The sequence below is a fragment of the Saxophila tyrrhenica genome, assembly GCF_035928015.1.
Source record: "Saxophila tyrrhenica strain CCFEE 5935 chromosome Unknown scaffold_9, whole genome shotgun sequence".
NCBI classification, from domain to species: domain Eukaryota; kingdom Fungi; phylum Ascomycota; class Dothideomycetes; order Mycosphaerellales; family Extremaceae; genus Saxophila; species Saxophila tyrrhenica.
The window spans coordinates 448,201-463,783 of NW_027041741.1; the positions used below are offsets into that span (position 1 = coordinate 448,201).

General features: G+C 56.4%; 8 protein-coding genes across 8 annotated transcripts; 3 read left to right on the top strand and 5 right to left on the bottom strand.

Annotated features, from left to right (window-relative positions):
• Nucleotides 1-116: 116 nt before the first annotated feature.
• On the bottom strand, nucleotides 117-848 carry LTR77_006097 (uncharacterized protein; the record flags this gene model as incomplete). Its single annotated transcript, XM_064803339.1, has 1 exon — nucleotides 117-848. The coding sequence occupies one exon, from the start codon at nucleotides 846-848 to the stop codon at nucleotides 117-119; it is 732 nt and encodes a 243-aa protein (XP_064658254.1).
• Nucleotides 849-1,601: 753 nt separating this feature from the next.
• Nucleotides 1,602-2,303, bottom strand: LTR77_006098 (uncharacterized protein; the record flags this gene model as incomplete). The annotated part of the gene is made up of 2 exons (XM_064803340.1): nucleotides 1,602-2,103; nucleotides 2,152-2,303. 2 exons carry the CDS (start codon nucleotides 2,301-2,303, stop codon nucleotides 1,602-1,604), a joined length of 654 nt encoding a protein of 217 aa, XP_064658255.1.
• A 441-nt stretch (nucleotides 2,304-2,744) lies between these two features.
• On the bottom strand, nucleotides 2,745-4,448 carry MNR2_1 (CorA metal ion transporter; the record flags this gene model as incomplete). The annotated part of the gene is made up of 1 exon (XM_064803341.1): nucleotides 2,745-4,448. The coding sequence occupies one exon, from the start codon at nucleotides 4,446-4,448 to the stop codon at nucleotides 2,745-2,747; it is 1,704 nt and encodes a 567-aa protein (XP_064658256.1).
• Nucleotides 4,449-5,371: 923 nt separating this feature from the next.
• FPR3 (peptidylprolyl isomerase fpr3) lies at nucleotides 5,372-6,982 on the bottom strand (the record flags this gene model as incomplete). The annotated part of the gene is made up of 2 exons (XM_064803342.1): nucleotides 5,372-6,373; nucleotides 6,416-6,982. 2 exons carry the CDS (start codon nucleotides 6,980-6,982, stop codon nucleotides 5,372-5,374), a joined length of 1,569 nt encoding a protein of 522 aa, XP_064658257.1.
• Nucleotides 6,983-7,410: 428 nt separating this feature from the next.
• REV1 (deoxycytidyl transferase) lies at nucleotides 7,411-11,010 on the top strand (the record flags this gene model as incomplete). The annotated part of the gene is made up of 1 exon (XM_064803343.1): nucleotides 7,411-11,010. The coding sequence occupies one exon, from the start codon at nucleotides 7,411-7,413 to the stop codon at nucleotides 11,008-11,010; it is 3,600 nt and encodes a 1,199-aa protein (XP_064658258.1).
• Nucleotides 11,011-11,576: 566 nt separating this feature from the next.
• Nucleotides 11,577-11,937, top strand: LTR77_006102 (uncharacterized protein; the record flags this gene model as incomplete). The annotated part of the gene is given in 2 exon segments (XM_064803344.1): nucleotides 11,577-11,851; nucleotides 11,868-11,937. 2 exon segments carry the CDS (start codon nucleotides 11,577-11,579, stop codon nucleotides 11,935-11,937), a joined length of 345 nt encoding a protein of 114 aa, XP_064658259.1.
• A 780-nt stretch (nucleotides 11,938-12,717) lies between these two features.
• Nucleotides 12,718-13,153, top strand: LTR77_006103 (uncharacterized protein; the record flags this gene model as incomplete). The annotated part of the gene is made up of 2 exons (XM_064803345.1): nucleotides 12,718-13,082; nucleotides 13,132-13,153. The coding sequence occupies 2 exons, from the start codon at nucleotides 12,718-12,720 to the stop codon at nucleotides 13,151-13,153; spliced, it is 387 nt and encodes a 128-aa protein (XP_064658260.1).
• Nucleotides 13,154-13,257: 104 nt separating this feature from the next.
• Nucleotides 13,258-15,560, bottom strand: LTR77_006104 (uncharacterized protein; the record flags this gene model as incomplete). The annotated part of the gene is made up of 4 exons (XM_064803346.1): nucleotides 13,258-14,754; nucleotides 14,810-14,909; nucleotides 14,973-15,357; nucleotides 15,416-15,560. 4 exons carry the CDS (start codon nucleotides 15,558-15,560, stop codon nucleotides 13,258-13,260), a joined length of 2,127 nt encoding a protein of 708 aa, XP_064658261.1.
• Between the last annotated feature and the right edge of the window lie 23 nt (nucleotides 15,561-15,583).

The window sequence follows — 15,583 nt, forward strand, 5'->3', positions numbered from 1 at the left end:
CCACACTTCATCGTCTCGCCCTTCCAATACACGCCGATAGCCCGGAACCGCCAAACAAATTTACCACGCTCGCCGAGGAGCCTTCAAACGCTCTACCCGCCACCGCGGATGAAGACTCACGCCCCATCATCCCGAAAGCAGTCCCCAACATCCACCACGTCCTGCACCGTAAACCCATTAAACCGCCTCCTCGTCGCCACATCCTCCACCAACTCCTTTACCTCCACACACATCCCCTCCAACGCCAGCTTCGCCTCCGCTTGCTTCGTATTCAACATCGTCAGCTTCCACGTCGGCGTCCGGCCCACGACCTCGAGATCCACTACTCCTATCGTGATGCCCGGGTCGCAGCAGACGCAGGTGACGCGGAACTCCAGCTTGCGGAACCGGATGGCGCGCTTGGGGAGTATGTGCTGGCCGCTGCAGAGCAGGGGGTGGAGCTCGACGTTGCCGCATTCTACGTAGCGGTGGTAGAGCGGGGAGTGGTAGTGGCGGGAGCGGATGCACCAGTTGGAGCGGACGGTGGTGGTGAAGGTTTCTTCGTAGAAGAAGACGGAGAGCGCTTCGACGCGGATGATGTTGCTGACGGACAGGAGGGGCGGGAGACGGATGGCCTTGAGCTTGATGGGCTCGGGGATGGAGTCGCTGAAGACGTGGCGGTAGATGTTGTTGCGCAGTTCGGGCGGGAGGTCCATGATCGGGAAGATCTTAACTCTGGAGCGGGTCCTCATGACATGGCGGGAAGGCGGTCCGGATGCGGCAAACTTTCTGCGCTTAGCTGGTGGCCTGGTGGGTTCTTCGGTCTGCTTTTTCTCGTCTGGCGAGGATGGTGGCGTGCTACTAGACATCGGTCGTAGAGTAGGCTGCTTACCTGCAGTACGAGTGACTGAGCCCGAGGATGAGACTTGGTGGCTGCTTCTCCTTCCTGGGCGGCCTGGCGGTGGGTGAGGAGGCGGAGTGACCTGGGATGTCGATATTGATCTCGCCATTTTCACCTCGTGTTGGTGCGTGCCTGCAGACCGTCCGGCTGTGCTGATGTTCACAAGCGTAAGGATGTGTCTTTTCGAAGCGAAAGTGTCATGGGGATAGAGAGAAGATGTCGTTTGGTGATGCTGTTCGCGGAGACGAGGATCGAACCTCGAGGCTGCCTTCTTCGATTCCGGTGTGTTCTGTGGAAAGAAGTATCAGGCTGGAGGAAGAAGGTGGGTGGGTGCCTTGGGAAGGTTCGACATGTGAAGTGAGGTTGCGGATTTGCTCGAGACAACGAGGCTAGCGAGTGTAACGAGCGTTGTCAATTGGACGATATTGAATCATCTACCACGGTCATACATGGCTGCCCGCATGAAGCTGGTTCAGTGTGAAGACAGCCCCGTAGAGTGTGGTGCATGGCGAATGGACAATGTTTGATTGATAGTTACAAGTTCCCACCAAACGCAGAGCAATAGCGAAAAGACTAAAGTTACGGCCTTCCCCAAGACCATGAAAGAGAATGTGTCACTGCCCCGTCCACTGTCCCCAAATCCCATGTCAAGCGACCTCGAGATGAATTCCACTCCACCAATTCCTTCTTCACCAACCCAGCACGCCCAAACACCTCACTGCTATTGCCTGGCGGAATTTGCCAGCAGCTCGCCGAAGAAGTATTGGATGGAAAAGGCCGCGATCATGGCGCTCCCCGCCTCGTACCTCATCTTTGTCCACAACCCGGCAGCGACCCCCAACATTATGTTGTTCAAGCCCAGAAGCCCAGCCAGAGCCCAGGGGCGAGCCGTCCGGCCACGCTCAGCAATGATCCAGGCCTCTTGTACCCATCCCCTAGCCTCAACTGCAGCGACTACGTCGATGGCGACGAGGACGCAGAACAGCCATAATCCTGGAATGTACAGCCGGATACCGTAGAGCAGTAAGCATCGCCACGTCCAGAGCGAATCTGGCCAGTACGTGCTCAAAATGTACGATATGCCACCGAAGGTCAAGAACTCGTACAAATGCAGCTGGCCGATCCAGGCTGTTGCGTGTACTGCAGCCTCCAGTCCAGGCCAGAGCAGGTTCCTAACATGCTGAGGGCAGCGAGCTTGTCGTTTCAGATGTTCTCGAACACAGCTAGGATTCGTCAGTACGCTCTCAGTCGTGAGGAGACAATGGACGCACCTGTTGCAGAAGAGACACCCGCACGGCGTCCTCACAGGCCCCACCACGAGCTGATGGCAAATGCGGCAGCCTGCTTGCTGTGCTGGGAGGTTCGAATTCTCCGGTAGCAAGACGCGGTTAATGGCACGATCCAGGATCCAAGTGGTGATCATGTTGTGCATGCTATTCGGAGATGCGGCGGTGTTCGAGGAGGCGGTGGTGATAGCGATGGAAGGATTCTCGGTGTTGGTATGGTAATGCAGTGTTCTCCGGAAGGCCAACAGGGTAGAGTATGAGATGTCGCTGTGAGACTGCGTGAGAGGAGGTCAGACGACGGAGAAGATGTTACAACCGCCTGTCTCTCGGGCTGGTGGCAAGCACAGGAGACCACCAGGGAGGAGCAGTCGCTGGAGGTCACGACCCGGAAGTCGCCATACCCTCGAGTGCCAGTTGGAGAAGGTGCAGTCCTTGTTCTCCGAGAAAGAAATTGGTGGGCAAGTAGCATCGAGCTGCAGAAAAATCGTGATTGGACTTCGCAGAGCGGAGAAGAATGGAGGCCACCCAAAAGCAGCCAACCCAAGTCCCATGTCGTAATGCCCAACCTCAAATCCCAATCATCCACCCAGAGCAAAAGTCATCAACTCACAAACCCCATGAAACACCGCCCTCGCCCTCGCATCCCCCGCCAACCCCTCATTAGCCCCCTGCCCCCCTCCATTCCTCCTCCCCAAACGATCAGAGTGCCACCTCCCTTTCTCCTTCTTCAGCATCTCAATCAACTGCCTCACCCGCTCCGCTCCAGCTGTCTTGCGATCAAACCCAAGCACCACTTGTCCAGTGGGTCCAGAGTCAGTGTACGAAGGTGCCAAGCCTGCGGCGCCGAGGAAGAAGGCTTGCGTGTTCGCTTGCATGACTAGTTCGTCGGACCAGGTGGAGATTGGCGAGGAGAGGTTCTGGGCGTAGAGGGTTGAGCGGGAGGCGAGGGCGGAGGGGGACAGGGTGCGGGTGGGGTAGGGGATGTTGGGGTCAGTGGGTGAGAGGGACAGCCATCGGTCGTTGTAGGGTTTGAAGAGGCGTTTGGCTTCCTCTGGCGTTAGGAGGGTCGATGGTGGGGCTGGTGGAGGGGGATGTTGGTGGAAGCTGGAGAAGGGGTAGGAGTGCTGGCGCGTGTTTCTGGAAGCGCGAGGGCGAGTGTTGGGTTCTGGGCCGAAGGTGGAGGAGGCATGCGGCATGCCGAAGAAGGCTTCATGCAGCGGGTGCGTGCGTGAGAAGCCGCCGCCCAAGCCGTGGAATATGTTTTCGAATGCCGCAAAGGGGTAGCCGAACGGGTCGAACCCGTCCACGCGGACATACGAGGCCGACGTGTTGCGGCGTGGCTGGGCGAAGTGCTCGAAGTCATCGTCCACGTAAGTTTCAAAAGAGCTTTCTCTTGATGGCCCTTCCCTCCTTCTAGGGTGATCGCTCGTCCTCTGCCTGGTCCACTTGTTCCTAGCGCCCTCCTTCGCCCTCCTCAAATTGTCAACAGCATCCAGATGCGCGCTCTCGTGGATCCTCATCTCGTTCTCCAACCCGCGTACCACCGACGATCTCACATATGGCGCTCTCGAAGCCGCGTCAAGCTGCTTCTGACACCTCTTCATTTCCCGTCGATGGCGCTCCACGTTGTCCTCGAGTTCTTGGATCAACGATGCATCGTCCGCCGTGAACGCTCTCCTCGGCTGTCGTCGGCGCGGTAGATCGGAGTCGTCTGAATCGTACTCATTGCTTTCCTCGTCCGAAGTCTCGTCGGTGTACGCACTCTTACGGCTCGTATGCGAGTCCCTCCGTTCTTCCCTCCGATCCATTCGCGATCTTCCGTATCCTCTCGCCCTGCTCGCCTCTCGCTCTCTTCCGCGCTGGCCCCTCCGCTCACTCTGCCGTCCTTGCTGTCCATTAAGCAGCTTCTCCGCCATACTCCCCAGAATCCCTCTCGACTTCCTCCTTGAACTCCCCTCCTCGTGCACCCCGCCTCCATACGCCATATCCTCCCCATCCCTCCTACCTCCTCTTCCACCCCTGTCCTGCTGCGCAGCCTGCCTCGCAGCAAACACATCCCCCAACAACCCCACCGCCGCCCCGAACAAACTCGGCCCTTCACTTCTTCGACTCCTCCCACCGCCGTGTGAAGTCGTGCTGCTCATCTCGAAAACGAAACCGGGGCTCGCGTAGCTTGTAGTTTCCTCGTTATACTCAACGCCGCCCTGAGTCCAAGAGCGATCCGTGCGATTGACTGGTGGACGACCGCCCCGAGAGGGATAGGAGTAGGGCGGGTAATCCATATTTGAAGCTCACCGTCGGGTGTGCAGTGAATGCTCTCACCTGGTGCAGACCCTGAACTCTCTAGTCAATAACGCATAAAGGTAGGGTATGGCGTGTAGCCGGGAACGAAGGAAAGGTGGCACAATGCAATACCGTTCAACTATCAGCCCTGCGTACAGGTACTTGAGTGAGGCTGGAAAGGCGACTCATTGGCGAGGCACAGCTGCTTGCACTTCACCGGACGCGGCTGAGAGCTGTTTGCTTCACGGCCTTAACGGATACTTGTACGTTGGCACGTAGTACTGTGCTGCCGGCAACCCGAATTCGTGGTATGTCATGAAGGGTGACGTTAAAGTCCGCTTCAGAAGTCCAGTGAGAGACTGTCGTGAAGTCCGAGCTAGTCACGTGCTAATGACATAATCCTACTCTAAGACTCTGTATTTGCCTTACCTCCTGATGAACATGTGACGGAGAAGAGGATGATGCCACAGCAGTAAGGTATAGACATGAGTTCGACAACTACTTGCACCCTCACCCCTCCCACCGCAAAAGCAACCGCAACGCCATGCCCACGCAAACTTTTAGCAACAGAAAACAACAATAGCAACGCCATCAGGGCACCCATCCTCCCTGCAATATGCAAACATGCAAGTCGGGTATCCGTATAGCTGAGCAAGGCGCTGAGAAGTACAGTAACAGCATAATGAAACACACCACAGCAGCCGGGCGAATCTCGTCCTTCCCTCCAGCACTTGGGGTCTGGGAGTAGAGTTTCGTGGCGGCGCGGAGCAGAGCAGAGCAGCCAGAATAGTACATGGTGAACGCGGCAGAGAAGCAGTCGAGTGGTGATTGAGGTTGTGTTCAGTCGGGTGGTAGTCGTTAGTCGAACTTTGACGAGCGCGGAATCAAGTGGCCAGGGCGGATGCGGCATCGTAGCGTCCAGCTACTTGATCTCCAACATCTTGATGTCGAAGACGAGCGCCGAGTTCGCCGGAATGTCGCCCATGTTCTTGCTGCCGTAGGCGAGGTGTGCCGGGATGGTGATGCGCCTCTCGCCGCCGACTTGCATACCCTTCACGCCAATGTCCCAGCCCTTGATGACCTCGCCCGAGCCCAACTTGAAGTTAAATGGCTTGCCCTTCTTGTTCGAGTCGAACACCTTGCCGCCCTCCTTCAGCTTGCCGATATAGCGCATGCTGATGCGGTCGCCGCTCTTGGCCGCCTGACCAGTACCGGCCTTCTTGTCGTCGATTGTGACACCTTGGACGGTCTTAACACCGGTTGATGTCGCAGACTTTGTCTTCTCCGGAGCCTTGGTTGGAGTTGGGCCTTGCTCAAGCTCTTTCGCGAACTGAACCTTCTTGTCGGACTTCTGGGATGATGGCGGTTCAGTGATCTTCTCGTCGACCTTTGCGGCAGCCGGAGCAGCGGCTGCGGCACCGTCGTTCTTCTTGAGCTTCTTCAGCTGCTTCTTGCTGAGCTTCGGCTCGCCATTGACCGTGGGCTGATTTGCAGCGGCGGCCTCCTTCGCGATCATCTCGTCAAGACCTTCGGCACCAGCGCCAGCCTCATCTTCGTCCGCAGAATCAGGTGCTGGGCGCTTGTTCTTGTTGGACTTCGCGGCCTTAGCCTCTGTCTTTGGCTTCGCCTCGATGAGCGCCGGCGCCTCGTCTTCCTCTTCGCCCAGCTCAGTGATGCGCGGGTCGTCCATGTCATCAAGCTCATCGACCTCCTCGAGATCCTCGTCGTCGACCTCATCCTCGTCTGGCTCGAGGTCGTAGTCTCCCTCGTCATCGCTGTCAGGATCGTACATGCGATTGGCGTCACCCGCTGGCTCGACGTAGTTGCCAGTAAGGTAGATGGTGTGCGTGCCGGTGACCTTGAACCACACGTGCTCGTCCTCGCCGATCGTGATGTCGAGTGGCTGCTGGTAGAGCTGCGCATACTGTTAGTGGCTGTGTATATAGATAATTCAAATGCCACATACCTTGCTTGTGTCGAGCGTGCAGAGCACAAGCTCCTCAAATTCCTCCTCACCGTCCATGTCGGTATCGTCCCCCTCATCCTCATCCGAGTCGCTGGCGGGCATCTTACCCTTCGACTTCGCCGACTTTGCGACCCCGTTGACGCCATTAGGCATCTCGTCATCATCAGACTCATCGTCAACATCCATGCCATCCTGCGCAAGCAGCTTCTTGATCTTCTTCTCGGCAGCAGCGCGCTTGGCCGCCTTGCTCTTCGATGGGTCGCTGGGACCGCCATTCACCTCCTCGTCGTCGCTGCTCTCGTCGCTAGCCTCCTCCGCCAAGATGCGCTCCATCTCCTCGGTGTCGAAGCCATCGTCCGATTCGTCGTCCGATTCATCGAACATGGTTTGACGGATGACTTTGAGGGTGGCGCGAGGAATCGCACCCTCCTCGCCCTCAGGCTCAGCGCTTGGGTCGATCGCGGCCATCGTGATACGGAAGGCCGAAGGGATATCGGGTCTTGCTGCGATGGCAACATCTCCCGCTGGCACCTCCATGCCGAACATGGCCATAGGCGTGAGCGACATGTTGTCTGGTGTAGGTGGTGTGTATGTTGTATTGATTGCGACCTTCGTTGGTCTTGTAGGTTGTCTGTCCGTGTATGTGGACAGTAAAAAAGGGGTGGTGGTGTATCGAAGGGGAGGTTGGTGTCGAGAGGAAGAAACGGTCAAGAAATCTTTAGCTCCCTCGTTTTTCTGCGACTTCGAGCTTGGATCTTCCCGAAATCTTGGCGAGTCCGCGAGTCATGCGCGCTTTCACACGTCATCCCAAAGAGGCAGGAGTGGCACTTCGCGCCGTGGGTGTGTTCTCTGTCTCGCCTTTAGCAAACACCACCATGCACGAATGGCTCGCAGACTGGAGGTGACCACGGGCGCGATGGACAGAGCAGATGAACTAGAAAGACTGAACTATAGCACAACCTACACCGTCTCACCGACGACGCGACAGCGACAAGATGGGCTCCCGCCTGGAGCGGAAGTCCAACCTCGTCCGCAAGCGCATAGAGAACCATACCTTTAGTGGAGAAGATGGGGAGGAATACCATGGATCCTCTTTTGGCGGCTTCTCAGAGTACTTCCGTCGCAAGAAGATCAAACTTCAGAACCTCGACTCCCAGCTGCGCGCCGAATCGGACAAACCGCAGATCTTCAAGGGCGTGGTGTGTCACGTTAACGGCTACACACAACCGTCCTTGAATGATCTCCATGTCATGATTGTGCAGCATGGCGGGGGCTTCATCCAGTATCTGGACGGGAAGACGATGGTTACGCATATCATTGCTTCGAACCTTACGCCAAAGAAGAAGGAGGAGTTTAGGAGGTATCGGATCGTCAAGCCGGCATGGATTGCGGACAGTGTGAACGCTGGGAAGTTGCTACCATGGGATGCGTATCGGGTGGTGGATGAAGGGGTGGGCCAGAAGGTGCTGGGGTTCGAGAATGGCAGTATGGTCAGCCAAGCGAACAATAAGACAAAGGGATACAGAGAGCAGACCAACATGAGCTGGTATACGGATCAGCTCAAGACTCAGCAGACTCCGCAGAAGCCGCCAAGCTTTACTCAAACCGTGACACCGCAGGAAGAGATTGAGGATGATGAGTACCCGATGCCTGAGATTACGAGCTCGATGGAGAAGGCGCTGGAGTCCGTTGAGCGAGCTGTGGACAGGCCAGCAGAAGAACATCTGCAAGCACCTAGGGAGCTGCTGGAAGTTCGAACGGAGCTTGAGACACCGCCTCCTTCTAGTCCGGTCATGCCTCCATCCCGTGCCAAGGACACTCTGTCAGATTTCCCACCGCCTAATTGTGAGCAGACCAGTGACGACAAAGGAGAAGCAGGGTTGCGGGCCCGCGAAGGCTCGCAAGAGCCGGACTACTCGATGGCAGTTGTTCGCGACTCCGAAGTCCTCAAGAACGTCTCACCGGAAAGACTTGCTGGAATGACAGCAGAAGAACACAATGCGCTGCTCCTGTCCGATCCTAAGATCCGTAAGTCGACCGTGGTGAATCCGGACTTTCTTGAGCAGTACTACCGCGAGTCGCGTCTCCACCATCTCTCGACATGGAAAGCAGATCTGAAGTCTCAGCTACAAGCGCTGGCAGCCGAAAAGTCATCATCACAGAAAGCCAGGCTGAAGAAGCTTCCCGGTCAAAGAAGGTATATTATGCACGTCGACTTTGACAGCTTCTTCGCCGCGGTGTCTTTGAAGAAGAACCCGGCATACAAAGACAAGCCAGCAGTTGTTGCGCACGGTGGTGGATCGGGATCAGAAATCGCCAGCTGCAACTATCCTGCTCGAAAGTTTGGCATCAGCAATGGCATGTGGATGAAGCGGGCGCAGCAGCTTTGTCCAGAGCTCAAGGTCTTGCCGTACGACTTTCCCGGCTATGAAGGCGCCAGTCGGAAATTCTACGATGCGATCCTGACCACGGGTGGCGTGGTGCAGAGTGTCAGTATCGATGAAGCGCTGGTGGATATCAGCGCAATATGCTTCGCCGAATCTGGTTCGAACGGTGTGGACAGGGCGGAAGGCGCCGTCCATCGCGAGCAACTGAAAGCCGACGAGACAGCGCAGAGTCTTCGTAACGAAGTGCTCGAGAAGACTGGATGCGCTGTTTCTGTTGGCATCGGTGGCAACATTCTGCAGGCCAAGATCGCTCTTCGCAAAGCTAAACCTGCTGGCCAGTATCAGCTCAAGCCTGAAGAGGTCTTGGACTTCATTGGGGGTCTGGAGGTTCAAAAGCTGCCTGGCGTGGCTTGGAGTACTGGCGGCAAGCTTGAGGAAATTGGCATCAAGTTCGTCAGGGACATTCGGGAGTGCACTCGGGAGAAGCTTACCAACACTCTTGGACCTAAGACTGGCGAGAAGCTGTGGGAGTACGCTCGCGGCATCGACAAGGTTGAAGTGGGCGACCAAGTCGTTCGAAAATCTGTCTCGGCCGAGGTCAATTGGGGCGTCCGATTCGAGAACCAGGAACAGGTCGACGAGTTCATGCAAGGGCTTTGCGGCGAACTGCACAAAAGACTGGTAAAAGAGCGTGTCAAGGGCAAGCAGCTTACGATGAAGGTCATGCGGCGTGCTGCCGATGCACCCTTGGACCCGCCCAAGCATCTGGGACATGGCAAATGCGATACGTACAATAAGAGCCTCCAGCTTGGTATTGCTACGAACCAAACTGGGATCATCACGAAGGAGGCCATAGCTATGATGAGGTCTTTCAACATCTCGCCGGGTGAGCTGCGCGGCATTGGTGTACAGATGCAGAAGCTGGAGCCGCTGAAGTCAGGGCCAGAGGGTGCTGTGGAGAGTAGTCAGAGGAGGTTGCAGTTCAAGACAGGACAGCCTCCTAAGACAGCTGCTCAGACTTTGAGCAGGAAAGCTACCGAGGAGGATGCTATCCAAGATGATGCCAGAACACCTGAAGAGCAACGCATCGCTGATGTCAACAAGCCGAGTGTCAGCATCGAGCCCGTCAATGCCAGCACGCCAACAAAGAGGCAGCTCAATACGCTTGGGACCCAGTTTGTCCTGCCTACTCAAGTTGATGCGAAGACACTTGCAGAGCTGCCGGAGGACATTCGAGCCAAGCTCGTACAACGTGCCAGGCCTGCTGAAGCCTCTGCAGCCGAGCGAGCTGCGGACGCAGAATCCAGGCCAGCCTCAAGAGATCATTCACCCGCTATCACGCTTCCAACGGAGTCTCAGCTCGACCCCGAGATCTTGTCAGCACTACCCGACGACGTCCGCGCAGAGATCCTGGGCTTCTACAAACCCTCTCACAAAGCCCGTGGTCAAGCAGTCCTCCCGCAATCTCCGCGCAAGAACCGCACCCTCCCTCCCAGCAAGACCATCAATAAACAACCCATCAGACGCAAACGTGGCGGCGGCCTCTTCGCAGGCAAATCCCGCCCTCCACCATCCGACGTCCCGACTCTGACCCAAGCGAACTTCGTCTCTCGGCCTCAAAGCCGCCACCTCAATCAACCAGACCAAGGTGCAACAACCGACAGCGAAGCGGAACCCGAGCCCCTCGATCCAGACTTCCTCTCCGCCCTACCAGCCGACATCCGCGCCGAAGTCCTCGACCAGCAACGCCAAGCCCAATTGCAGCGCAAAGGAGGCATCGACCTCTCGCTCCACCAGAAACCGTCCCGCCTTCGCGGCAGCAAGGCTAAGCGAGATGACGCAGGGACGATTGAACGACATCTACAGCTCCCGCCGCAACCTGCTAAACCCACCTTCACCGCACGAAAATTCACCGAACTGCCCGACCTGCGACAAGCGGTGAAGGATTGGTATAGCGAGTTCGCAGACGAAGGGCCGTATGGGGAGGACGTGGAAGCCTTGGTGGGATATTTGAGGGATGTGGTGGTGGTGGAGAGGGATTTGGGGAAGGCGGTTGCTGTTGTGAGGTGGGTGGGGTGGGTTATAGAGGAGGGCGACAATGTTGGAGAGGTGGCTAGAGAGGGTTGGGAGAAGGCTGTGGAGAGGGTGAGGGAGGGTGTGCAGGCCGCTGCGAGGGAGAGGGGGATGGGGACTGTGGACTTTGGGTAGGAATAGGTGAAGGGACGTTTTGGATGATGATAATCTGTGATACCCTGATGCTGTTATGTCCAATTCGAACTGCGCAAAAGAATTCCCATAGTTTATATAATTCTTCTGCACCTGGGACATGCCACTCTGTATCTTAACTATCGGCATGAAGGTACGTCGTAACGGCAAGATGAGCTGAGCTTCCCGCCAAGAGCCGATGGAGATGCGCCAAACCCGCATACTGATAATCAATACCACCTGTATACATCGACACTGTATATCTTGACTGCTGCGTTAACAATTGGCTGTAAGTAGTGGCAAGGTGAACACGTCCTCACACGATTACGCGTGTGACTGCGCGCTTTCCATCGACTGCGCCTCCGCGAAGCCGAGCATGCCGAGAGGAGCGGCGTCACCTAACAAAGACTCGACACTTCCTCTGTACCTTCTTCTTCTCCTCCTCCTTTGTCCACAGATCGCGTCAGTATAACGGTCGCAAGCGCAACAGCATCAGCAAACAACTGCACAGGAGGAACGCCTGAAACACCACCAACGCCACATCTCGCGCCATCCCGGCCCCAAGCGCAATGGCATTCGTACGACCTCCCCCACCACCACCAGCATCGACCACAGCACTAACAGTTCTCCAGAAAGCCCCCGAAGGCCCTCCCCCAGGCTACCCCCAACAAGCGCACTTCGACGCCGGCCCCGTCGACCCCCGCAGCCAAAACTACTACGGCTCTCCTCCACCACAACAATACGGCAGCCCCTCGCCTTACGGACAGCCCGGACCTTACCAACAAGGTCCCTATGGCCCTCCACCAGGGCCGGGTTATGGACCGCAGTACCAGCAGCAACCGATGTATTATCAGCAGCAGCCTCCGATGGGATATTATGATGATCGGAGAGGAGGTGGAGGAGCGACGGGAGGGATATGCGCGGGGATAATGGGGGCGTTGGCTTGTTGTTGTTGTTTGGATGTGTTGTTCTAGCGGATTCGGGCAGGAGGTGAGGCGTTTTGGGATGTGCTTCTGGCAGGGCGTGAAGGCGTTCATGAGGGATGGTGTTGTGATATCAGGTGGGTGCAGCGGATGTGCTTCTACCGTCACGGCAACCTATCTCATACTGTGGCGGAAACCATAATGTACTCTATCCATTTGAGGGCAAGCAGGCGAGCATCTCATTTTTCGCTACGACGGCGTATGTCGTGCATTCTTCTTTCCTGCTTCTGCCCAGTGCAACTCGTTGATTTCCAAGCTGCAGGCTCCCAGAATCTCACCACCAACCACTCACTCCGCCTCCAAGAACGAAACCCCTCGCTCAGCCACAAGATGAAGTGATGTCACCCGAGCATGATCCTGTGTTCACCCAATAAGGCTGGGAATACGGGAGACCCTCCCTATACACCACAGGTGTGTTTGAAGTTCCCGATTTGCATACCGTAATCGGTACGTCTTCCTGGTAGGGGTATCAGGAGACCGACGTGATGAGGCCCGAGATCCCGTATGAAACTCAACCCAAGGCAGCATTCCAGAGCTTAGAATTGAACGAGCTGTTTGACTGTGAACGCGAATGCGCCTTTGCATGAAGATTAGGCGAGGTGTGGTCCGCGGAGTGCGTATACCACCCCGGAGGGTATAAAGTCCATTCCCAGCGCTGGCCACAATCTCCATCATCCACCTGCTCCTAGAACACCCTCATTCCCCTGTCTCGCTCCCTTCTCCCAAGATGAAACCCACCACGCTCCTCGCCCCGCTCGGCCTCCTCCTCTTGCACACCCAAACCATCACAGCAACCTGCTTCCCATACACTCACTCCCGCTGGGGCCAAGTCGGCCGCAACTCCGCCATCGACTTCATCAACTTCGCCTGCACGCAGCCCGGCGGCATGTTCACCGGCTACTACAAACCGAGGCAGACCAAGTCCATGTGTCCCACCGACGGGGAAGGCAAGCACCTCTCGTTCCAGGTGCAGAATTTGAACGACCATGATGGGTTTGACTTGAAGGACGAGGATTGTGTGACGCGCTTGAGGAATGAGATTTTGGGGTGTCAGGAGGGCGGGGAGTCGAGTGTTTCGGGGTGGCGATTCCGGTGAGTGAGGTGTTCGTGGTCTGATTTTGCGTACTGATGTGCTGCGTAGTGCGGAGCCGAATGGCTGCTAAGCTTGCCGGCGTTGCTCGAAAGCCATGTTCTGGAAGGCGTGTGAGAAAGTAGCGGCAAGGACAGGAACTCGGAGAGGTGTCTGCTGCACATTGGTCGTTGATGCTCAGGTCTTGCCCATCTTCATCGACGCCTTAGCAGCAAGCTCCTCGTACTGCATCATGCCACCCTCTAGCTTCTTCAGCCGCCCTTTCGTCAATCTGTAGACAGTCCTCAGCCGGGTACTCTCCTCTGCATCCTCCGAGCTCTCTTCATCATCGTCGTCATCTCCAGGTCGATAGCTCCTCGCGATACTGTTCGCAGACTCGCCTTCAACGACACATCGCATGAAGAAGCGGTCGTGCGTCACGACCATGATCGCTCCCTCGTAGTCTCGTAACGCTAAGACTAGAGCCTGAATGGCATCGCTATCCAAATGCGTCGTAACTTCGTCTAGTATGAGGAGATGTGGTGGCGTCCACAGCAGTTTAGCTAGCGCAAGCCGGACCTTCTGTCCGCCGGAGAGGAGCGCAATGGGAACGTCTGATGCTGTTCGCCCGACGAGACCAAGACCGCTGAGGAGCCCCCGGGCGTCTTTCTCTGCCATTTCGGCGCGGGCAAAATCCATTAGGTGCGACAGCGCTGTTAGTTCGGGCTTCTCCGCGGCAATGCTGTTCAGCTCTTCGACAGAGTGCTGCGAGTAGAGCCCAATCCGTGCTCGCGTATGTCTTGACACTGTCCCGGAAGTCGGCTTAATAGACGAAGGTGTTTGGTCCGGACCACCCATAGCCGATGACACCAGAGTCGACTTTCCTGCACCATTCCTGCCAGCTATGCCAACCCGTTCGCCCTGGTGGATGGTGAGGTCAACATCTTGCAAGACCGGGGCCTTTCTGTTCTTCGGATAAGCAAAGCAGACCTTCTCCATCGATAGCAAAGCCCTAGGGAAGCGCAAGTCGACTGGCGTCGTAGGTATGCTGAACCGAACGGGTGGATCAAACTCAGGGACCTCGATCGCATCTCTGTTGGTTTTGTGGTACCCCGGAAGATCTCTGTTCAACTTGAACCTGCCCCCTTTCGCCGAGACCTCCATACCCCAACGCTCATCCAACTTCTTCTTCCGAGACGCCGCTTGTTTGAGCTTCTTGTCGTCACCAGCACGCTTCGCTGCTTTGACGCTCTTGTCAATCGTCGCTTCGATGAGCTTCTTCTGCTTGTCCTGAGCTTCCTTCATGCGGCTGAGATACTTGTAGTTCTTGGCGCGCTCGATCTCATATGCGGAGATGTTCCCACGGAAGCGCTCAAGCGTATGGTTGCGCATGACGAGTAGCTCCTCTCCGACGCCGTCGGCGAAGGCGCGGTCGTGTGTTACCACGAGCACGGTCACTGTTGCCGGCAGATCTTGGATGTAGTGCTCAAGCCAGATGATCGAAGGCAGGTCCAGGAAGTTGGTCGGCTCGTCTAGCAGAAGAAGGTCCGCCGTTTGACTGAGTGCGCACGCGAGAGAACATCGTGTGCGCCAGCCGCCCGATAATCGTGACATGGGCTGCTCTATGCTCTCTTCCGAGAACCCAAGCCCGACTAGAACCGACTTTGCCTTAGCTTCGGCGGAGAAGGACCCCATCTATGACAGCTGTAAGCACCCTTCGGGCGTAGTAAGGTGATTCCGGAGTGCTCACCAGCTCAAGACTTGCTTGTATCTCGGCGAGCAGATCAGAAGCCTGCTGAGTCTCATGTCCCAGAGAGACAGCATCGATGCCGCTTTCAAGAAGCGTCAGTCTAGTCATTACATTGGATCAGTGTTTTTGTCTACGTCGATCCATCTTTCTAAGAGTGATTTACCTGTCAGCAGATTCTTTGAGCTCTTCTTCCAGACCATTGAGAATTTTGCGAGCTTTCATGCCTCTTGCGCCAGATCTCCGTGATGCCATCTTCCTTGACTCCTCCGTTCGGCGTCCCAATCTTTCGTGATGGACCTTGCGATAGGCGAGGATGGCGGCCGTGGGCTTCCCGGTCTCTTCGATGGCGGTAGTCAGGGCCCTCTCTTCAGCCAAGAGGGTCTCGCGCTTCCGGTCAATTCGCACAACGAAGTCCAATACAGTGGTGTCGGACAGCTTGAGGTCACTCATGCTGTCTTCGAGATTTGACTGGGTCTGGCCGAGTAGTAGTATTCGGAGGCTTTGTGGTATGCTGGGGATCTGATCGGTCGCCATGGCCTGCAGTAATGCTGCGCTTTTGTAAACAACGAGAGTTTTGACGTATTGACTGCACTGTCATCGACCTACTGGACTTTCCAACTCCATTGCGACCAACTAGGACGTAATGCTTGCCAACCTGAAGCTGGAACTGGGCGTGCTCAAGAATCTCTCGCTGTCCAATTGCAATACTGAGATCTTTGATCATTACCTGACCGGTCGGGTAAGCACTCATGCTTGCGACGACGCCTGGACGGA